The sequence below is a fragment of the Mus caroli genome, chromosome 8 (assembly GCF_900094665.2).
Source record: "Mus caroli chromosome 8, CAROLI_EIJ_v1.1, whole genome shotgun sequence".
Taxonomy (NCBI): domain Eukaryota; kingdom Metazoa; phylum Chordata; class Mammalia; order Rodentia; family Muridae; genus Mus; species Mus caroli.
In genome coordinates this window covers 53,249,789-53,259,350 of record NC_034577.1, presented here as the reverse complement: position 1 = coordinate 53,259,350, position 9,562 = coordinate 53,249,789, and the positions used below count along the sequence as shown (strand labels likewise).

Below are 9,562 nucleotides of genomic sequence, written 5' to 3'. Positions count from 1 at the left end.
AGAAGGATTCTCGACTTGATGGTATGACTAAAATTCATATGGAAGAGATAAACTGCTCTATAAAGTTTGTCATGGTAGAACTGGGATACAGTTCTGAACGAGGATAGAAATTAATTCATTTTCCACATTTCCCAAGAAGCACTGCAGGTGCAAAAAAAAAAAAAAGTGGGGAAATGAGTTGGGAACAGATTTCATATCCTTTGCAAGGTATAATTCAGGTCACAATTAAATGCTCTTCAGGTAAGATATGACACACGACACACACCTGTGTAAACCCTTTATTAAAGCAACATCAGACTACAGGATGGATCACAAGCCATGGTTTCTCTTTACTACAGTGATACCAACTTCTAGTTTAGTCATTTGTTTATACCTTTAAATTATTTCTTATTTCTTCCTGATACATCTTCTATCTCATTTCTCATTCCCAGTTTAACAAAGAATGTTCAGAACTAGTGAAGCACAGTAAACCAAAAAATAGAAGCGAACATATTCTTTGAAACTAACTCACTGTTCATGGTTCTGTAGTATTAGAGATGCATTTTGAGGCTTTTATAATTGGTTAAATAATAAAAATTGATTTTCTCCATAACGCTCTTAGAATGATTTACTTTTTAGCTTTATTCTAGCTATCTTTAGTGATTGTAGTAGTCTCAGAGCTAGCCACTTACATGCCCATTTTAAGGAAAAGAAAAGTCATTCAAAGAGCATCCTTCTTATATGAGATTTTCTTGTATAATAATCAACCACTTAGTCTTTTGGAAAATATAATAATTATGTACTATTTGATTATTTTACTCACCAATGGTTTGTTTCATCAAAGCCTGTTAATCTCTGAAGAAATCATAAAAGGCTATTAATAAAATGAACTTCGTTACTGGTTTGAAGGCTTGATTGGTGAAATGTAAAATCAATATCTTAAAATTAATATATGTTCAAAACTGTGTGTAAATACACAATGGAGTTTGAGTGATATTTAAAGACTACCAGTAAGTGTTTAAGAAGCAACAATAAAAACAAAAATTACTTATGGGGTTTCTGAGAGGATGTGCTAAGTCATATGGAGGAAAGCAGTTGAATGTACTGAGAAAACATTGTTTTAAAGAGACTTTGATGGTCTATTTCTTACCAAATGAAGACATGGGAAGGAAATCCCTAGTTCATGTAATCACTGAGACTGCCATTTAAAAGTTCTAACACAGGAATAAACATACTACTTCAAAGTGTGTAAGAAAAAAGTAGCTGATTTGATTTTCTACAACATTACTTCCAGTGCCACATGGGTATCCCCATAGTCACCACTATGCTGCACTAAATGTCCACCGTGCCTGTTCAAAACATGCAAGCATTCATTCATTCTTCATGCCCTACCCTTTGTGTGCAATAGAACTGAGCAGATGCCACATGGCCAGTGAATGGCAACCTGAACCTGGGATTTAAAGCATGCCCTCAATCTATTAATGTGATATACCTAAGCCATAACTAGATTCACTCCTCCTGTGTTCTCACTGGCTCTCATTTGCCCTTTAGAAGGATGCACTCAGTTAAAGAAGGGACAAATAAGATAACGAAGGGAAAGAGAGTCCGAGAGCCACTGTGTAGGATATCAGGCTTTTCAGTCTTCCTTGTGAAAAAGTAATGTTTGTAAGCACCCCAGACATTCTGGCTGTAATGACATGACAAAACAATGCTTGGCTTGGGTGGGAACATTCACGTATTTCTCGAGCAATTTATATACATTATGTATGACATATATCACATTTGGTTCCTAGAGATTTTAGTCAAGTATTAGTTTTTCTTTTTGCCAACTATGATGTACAAAAAGATGAGAACAACAGATGTGCCCTAAAGATATGAAAATATAAATATATAAAACAAACCATTATAAATTACATAGATTTTCCCCATATAAAATTTTGGGTATTTTTCCCATTCAGAATAAATACCATCCAAGTTTATAGATTATCTAAGAGAATTAAATATGCATATGTATGTGAATCATTTTCAGAATTTCAAGAAAAAAATTGCTAGAGGTATAAGCAGATGAGTCAGAAACCTGAAATTGATTTTTTTTTTAAAGAATGACTATAGCAGATCCAAAGATTGAGATTGAATGTTGAGTGCTGGGATCGAATGTTACACTTTTAAAACTGCCCAAATGAGTCTGTTGCATGTGTGTGTGTGTGTGTGTGTGTGTGTATATGTTCAATGGGACCCCATGAATAATTCTAAGAATGGGGTTCACTTCTGGGGGGAAACGATTAGCTGAGTTGTTATAAGGCTTTCCACATTTCATATTCTCATGAGAAACTATTCTCATTTTGAAGGCTCTGCTGAGGGATATCCAGAGCACAGAATTTGGATAGAGAAATTCCATATGAAGCTAAGCTCCTTTTAAAGTAGGAGATTCTTATCCCAAGAACAGGTGGTGCCTTAAAGAGGAAGGTTTGAAAATCATCCCCTCACTCTCTATCCCACTGCAGGCTAAAGAATCCAAATCAAACTGGAAACATTCTTTGGTCATACATCTTGTTTCATAGTAAGTTGGCCTCCTTTAGCTTATAATCCTAAATCAGTATCTGTATGGAATGCAGTTCCAGGAGGAATTCTACACATGGGTTTGGATAGAATGAGAACTGAATAGAATAGAGTTCACATATCATCAACAAAACATTCAATAGTTAGTCCCTGTTGGTACTGTGGGCAGATATATCAAAAGTATTTGTCAATCTTCATGAAAATCATGGACTCTGTATATTCTAAGAGCTGGGAAAAAACTTTTCTATATGAAATCCCCCTCCAGAGAGCCCGAAAAGAAGTCATGGCTTCTTATAGCTGCAGGCTATAGGTTTCTTTAGGTGACCCATAAGATATTTCAATTAGGAATTTCTCATACAGGGTAAATCTGATCAAACTCCAAGTCTGGTCAGATTGATTTCCACAGGAATCGTCTGTAGCCTTGTCCTGGTCATTTCTGCAGACAATCCTACTATCCTCACTTACATCTACCCCTGCTGTAGAGTGCAGATCACACACGGACCTCGCCTAATGTACCCACTTTTGTTCCCACTGACTTAAAAGGATTATTACAGTTTAAAGACTTTCCATGATATTCTAAGGGGAGCTCAAGGGGTGACCTACACTACTGACCATTAGCAGCATACTCCAACTCACATGCAAAAGCCCAATAACTCAGCAAGAAAGCAGTTGTCCATGGTCACTTCCTCTGATGGCAATCACATGGTCATTAAACATCTGGGTCTGTTTTGATAACCCATGCAGCCTCTGAAGTCATAACCCCATCATGCCCATCACACACTATGTGGCTTCTGATCTCTGTTTTAAAGTTTCAGTCTCCCTTGTTTGTATTTAAAAATAAAATAACAGTACTCATTATTCTTACCGAGATTAAATTTAAATCGGAGAAGAGGGCCTCATTATTTTCAGAGAGGAACGATTCTCGATTTTGTTGAAAATGCTGTGATCCTTCTCATTTGAGTTACTAATACAGCATTAAAAGTGGGTCTCCAGAGGTGAAGCAAAACTGTTTAAAACTTCATATCATGAAAAGAGGCAAAAAAAAAAAAAGTTTAACTATTGGGTTCTTTTCTTCTGAATTTGATCCCATTAGGTGGGGGCGAGGTGCCCTCAGAGTTCATTCCAGTTTGCCCTGTCTTACAGAGAAGAAAACTGAGGCCCAGCCTTGCCAAAAGCCTGGCAGCTGGTTATTGGCACAGTCAAGTATTAAACCTGTGGATGGCTGGTTTGTGTTCTTTTCTCTAGTATCAAGCTACCTTACATATACTGCATTTTAGTGGGACAAAGAATTGAATCACTTTAGGATAAAAGTCATCTAGGTTATTTTCCTCATCTTGCAATGCCCAACAAGTCAAGTATGCAGTCTAATGGGGACTTGGTTATACTGTTTGCCGAGCCACTAGTTTTGCTGCCTTAAATCTACGGAGCTGACAATATTCTATGGATCCTGCAAGGCCTTGTGGGAAGGTGATCTGCTATACCTTCAGGAAATCACCAGACATCTCTGTCTTTGGAAGGAAATCTCCCAGGGAAAGAACCTGTCTTCGTTTGATCTTACACTTACATGAGTGTTACTGGTATATCTAAGCATTTACAATCTCACTGGATACCACAGCTGAATGCTCTCAGAACTGGGCAGGCAGGTAAATGTTTTTATTTGACTCTTAAAGTGCTATCTGGGGGCAGAGTTTTTCTCAGTTTCACAACAGCAGCTTCATTGGAAACAAAAAGTCTATGAAAAATAGATGTGAGGTTATTAATTTTTTTAAAGAGGAAATTAGGAAAAATAAAAAGGCGTGTAGTAACTGCTTTGGAGCGTTACATATGACTTACAGATATCAACTGTGTCTGTGGCTGACACCCAAGACTCTGAGGTCAACCCTCCTCAAGGAAAATAAGGACAAAGGTGACACAGAAGATTCCAGCAGAAAGAGCAATTAATATTAATATAATAACAACTACTCCATTAGGAAAGAACGGCGTAGGTAATTCAAACTGACAACAAAGTGCAACAAACCCATGTGTGAGCCTTTGCTACTGTAGCAGACCTGTAATTTTCCAAGGAAAAGCAATGCAGTACGCACTAGACAGGGCTCCTGAACTCAGAACGTCTTACAACAATAGTGTACTCTTGGCCAAAAGGGCATCACCACTTAAGGAATTTGGCAGAGAATGGTCTCTATAGTTCAGATCACACGGACAGACCCCTGCTCCATCTTATCAGTTCTGTACCCCAGCACTCTTCAGATCCTTTTCTACTGGGGTGATTCCAGTCACATGAACTCCATGCAGGTGTCTTCCCTCTCGAGGGGGCATCACTCTTACCTAAGGGATGAGCGTCTCCTGGTAAGGCTTAGCGGCAAGTGCATACTACATTTGTATTAAGGAGCAGCCCCTGATTTTCTTGATATGCATAGCTTTTCGGAGTTAAGATTAGACATGGCTTTCATAAATAATGCAGGTGTTTCTGTCACATGTCACTGCTGGCTCGGTTGTTTCTAGGTGTGCTGGTGGCAGTCCTCGTTCTGGTGCCTCTACAGGAGACGTCTCTTCGGACGTCAGCTCCGTGGTCGTTATGTCTGTAGAAGGCTCTGCAGTCTCTGGGGAATGTTCCTCTGATGGTTCTGTCTCCTCTTCATCTTTGACCTCAAAGTGTCCTCCCTCCTGGTCATCTACATGATCCCTTTTGGACTGGGGGTGAACTGAAACCTTGATGGCAATCTGCTGAGGCTGTTCATGCAATGATGAAGCATCCGAGTCAGCGGTGGGGGACTCACTTCGCTTCAGAGAGTTGGGGATGGTGTATACCTCATCCCTATCTGGGGCTTCCTGGCCTTCTGGGGTATGCCTCACAAAATTCTGCCCCTGCTCCTCCAGCCCGACCACTTCCATGATCTCCTCCATGATAGTCCTGCAGTTCATGATGAGGGGAGGCAGGGGCACGCTCCTGGCAAGCTCTTCAATGTACCTAGCAAATTCCATGGTTTTGAACTGAGTCACTTTGGCAAGCTCTAGAGTTTTGGCTGAGGTTATGATGGGGATGCGTTTAGCGATCTCAAAAGCCTTCTGCAGCTTCTCTGCACCTTCTGTCCTAAAGAACTCATTGATGGCTTTCTCAGTCTTCTTTAGGTGACTGCTCATCATACACAGGCGGGTGATGTTGAGGATCATGACAATGGTGAAGGCCACGAGGCACACCACCATATAGTACACACCCATGTCTCCAGAGGTAAAGATGACTCTCAGTGTCACCGTGTTGTTTATAGTGCCGTAGATGTTAGACGCCACACATGTGTATTTACCTCTGTCTGAGAAAGACACCTTGGTGATGTTCAGGAGGCCACCTTCCAGCATTTGCCATTTTCCTGTCAGAAGGGAGGGAAGAGATTTCAACCAAGAGTATATGATTTCCATAGCCATATAATCTTACACCCATCTCAAAACATCGAAGGTAGCTGACGATAACATCTCACAGGTGACAGATGTGCCTACTGTATACGTGTGACACCTTCCCATTTATGTCCTCTGGGACATTTAAAGGAAGCATTAATATTGGCCCTCTATTATGGGCAAGAAAATTAAGACACAGTTGAGCAAGTTTACCAACATTATCTATTTAGCTGTAGCATATTTAACAAGAGAGTGGATTTGTATTTAAAAAGCTATATTCTTTTCCCTTCCCCTGATTCTTTTTGTGGTGACAAAGTTCAAACCCAGGGACTCAAACATGCTAAGCAAGTGCTCTACCAATGGGCTACATCCCTAGTCTCCAGTGCCCCACTGCCCCATATCCCTCCCTTTCGACTTCATGCCCTCCTTTTGTTGTTGTCATTACTAATCCCCTCATTCCAATTATGCTGTCTGTAATGGGTGTGGGGACATTCCCTGGAGTTTGGGCAGCCTACCAGATGCAAAGTCTCCTAAGGAGTGGGACTTCCTTAGTAGACAAGGTTACATTGCTAACTACAAACTATAGAATTCCAAATCTTGGTGGTAAATAAGATAAATAATGTAGAAAATGAAGTGTTCTTAGGAAAGAGTTCTTTAAGGTACCATCAACCTTTCTACCTTGACTGTGAGCAGATCTTCACTGAACACACTTCATGGGAGAGGCCAAGGCCTCTTGGAATGGAAAACATTTTAGGTTCAACATAAAACCTGGAGAGAATCAATTGAGTTATAATTATTTGCTTGGGCAACTTATATTTGGGATTGATATCATCCTTCTATGACCTCAGTTAATTAAACATAATTTATATCATTCATTTTGAGAATTCACAGTGAATTATCTATACTGTTTAGGGTTATAAGCAGTCAGTGAAGATTCAGAGGTCAAATATGAATTCACATCAATTAGTTTTAGCCTTGAAAATAAATGAAGCCCATCAGAGTGATGATAAGTCTGGTAAGAAGGCGTTTTGGTAGATATGACCTCATGCTAGCCTGGGAAAGAGGTTCCAGATCCACTGGGATGGAATGAGTTCTGAGTCTGTGTCCCTGTAGCTCCCAAGATTTCTGTGAAGTAGGGCATTAGGTTTGGCTTCCAGCGATTGGGTCAGAGCTAGTAATTAAATGCTAATACCCACTTCATATTGTCTCCCACAGAGCAAGGAAGCTCCAAGCTAAGACTCTTAGGAGTTTTAAGGAATGAGCAGATAGTTCTTCACAATAGTCTCTTGTACTCTGAACCAACCAGAGAAAGTGGGATCATTTAACACAGCTCTAAGTATCTATTATTACCATCTATCTAAACTGCTTCTTCCCGCCACAGTAGCAGCTTTAACTTGTAACTAAAAGTCTAATGAAGTTGGAACTAGCTCAACTACTTCTAATGGCAGAGCCCATGCCTTGCCTTCACAAGTTCAAGCCCCAGCACTATTAAGTTCTAGAGCTCATAAAGAGCCAGGGTCAAAGGACTACCGAACGGGGTTTCAGATGATCTGGTGTCTTCTAAGCCAAGGGACATGTTTAAAGAGGCTAGATTTACCAATGAGATCCTTGCCTGGAGTTACAGCATCTCCTTGTTGCCCACTGTGTTGACTCTGGCAGGAGGCCCCCACTTAGATGCTGTCAAATTTCTTTGCCTTCCGAAAGGACATGTGCAAAGGGTGGTTCCTGGGGTCCCCAAGTAACCTAGTTTAACAATCAAGCCAGTATACTTCCCCTAAGAGTAGAAAGGGCTGGCTTAGAAAGTCTAGTGATTTCAGTTTCTTAGGAATTTGCGGGAACAGACAACACTGTGATAGCATGACAGTCTCCATGCTGATGCAGCTAAGGCATCAGCATAGACACTTTATTCTACATGAAGGTGCTGGGTTTCAGAGACTAGCCTAGGAAAGTGTTCTTATATCATCTGCTTCCCTTCTGTTGGATGTAGGATGGTGAGGAGAGTCAGAATTGGAGGAGGTCAATCTGGTTGTCCCCACTCCACTGCCTTTCTACACCCATTATGTGGAGAAATTATTATAAACACAAAGCTGGGCTTGGGATAGGAGAAAGCAGGAGATAGTAGCCTAGGGACCGGGGTGCCTGATGGAAGTTAACAGTAGCTTTCTCCACATACTCAAATAGGTTTAGTGAAATTCCATTCACTTTCACAGGAAGAGAAAACACAAACATACACAGCAGCTACAAGGAATGCTTTCCTTTACTGAGTATATTTTTAATGTTCCGAATTTGACCTTTATACTTATTCCAGACATACTTAAAATTTTCTATTGACTCTCACTTATCTAATCTTGGGCCAAGCAGTTAAATTCAGACATGCAGACACTTTGAGAGTGTCTTCTTGTATTGTGAAAAGGAGCATAGTTTGGTACCAAACATACCCTGATTTGTTGCTCTCTGCACTTGATTATAGGGAATGATTGCTTACAAATATATTATAGTTTGTAGCTCAGAACTATGATTCTTTAAACTAATGTCTCTTAAATAACACACATCCAACACTTAAAAATCTCATTTACTCTTTTTAAAAAGCTATCATGTATGTATGTATGTATGTATGTATGCATGTATGTATGTATGTATGTATGTATAGGTGAATGAACCTATATGAGTTTATATGCACCATGTGTGCATGCAGGAAAGCGAGAGAAGGAAATCAGGTCCATCGGGCTGGAATTTCAGATAGTTATGAGGTATCATGTGGGTGCTGGAAATAAATCTGGCCTCTCTATAACAGCAAAAAGTGCCCTGAACTGCTAAGTCATCTCTCCTGACCCTTGTTTGCCTTCAAACTTTGAAGCCCAAACACATATGTGTGAAGTGAGCATTATGATTTAACTGTAAAGCATAACAACTATAAACATGTATACCGTGATCCCCAAAGAGTTTGGTCTTCTTCTATTACTTCAGTTAAATAACAGCTATTTCCTTTCCAACCTAGGAGGATACTGACACATCATTTTAGTTCTTGAAACCAACAGCATGTTTGTTTTATGAAGTCACATAATATCAATACCACTTAGAGTACTGCCCATGTATCATATTGTAAAATGAACACATGATCTAGATTAACAGTTTGTCACCAGGCCATAAAGCAAGTCAAAATACTGGGACCCTATATACACATACACACACATACACAAGTATGCATGCACACACACACACACACATACACACACACCAACACTAATGCATGCATACACACTCACATATATATATACACACACACACTCATGTACACACACATACAGTCATGGACATATGAATGCATATAGATATATACACTCACATATGAACACACTCATGTATACAGACACAGACACACAGACATACAGAGACACACAGACATACACAGACACTCACACACACCTTCCAATGCTAAGTTCTGATCCTCTGATCTTAAAGGCTTGGAACATATTTTTCTTTCTTTCTCTTGGCTGGTAAGTTCACTGTTTTCTAGACAGTGAGGCTCCAAAATTCTACACAGGAAAAGCACCAGGGTAGCGAGGGCGCAGGGTCGGCTGACACTCGCCAGCTACCCACAACACCCGCCACAGGATCTTAAGACTTCTGGTGA

General features: G+C 40.0%; 1 protein-coding gene across 2 annotated transcripts in view; it reads right to left on the bottom strand.

The window, feature by feature from the left end:
* Positions 1–264: 264 nt before the first annotated feature.
* Mfap3l (microfibril associated protein 3 like) overlaps positions 265–9,562 on the bottom strand; it is a 43,559-nt gene continuing 34,261 nt past the window's right edge. For both annotated transcript variants that reach the window (XM_021170847.2, XM_021170846.2), the window contains exon 3: positions 265–5,903. In XM_021170847.2, the coding sequence (XP_021026506.1) occupies positions 4,972–5,903 (932 nt within the window). In that variant the 3' untranslated portion in view covers positions 265–4,971. The remainder of the gene's footprint in view (positions 5,904–9,562) is intronic.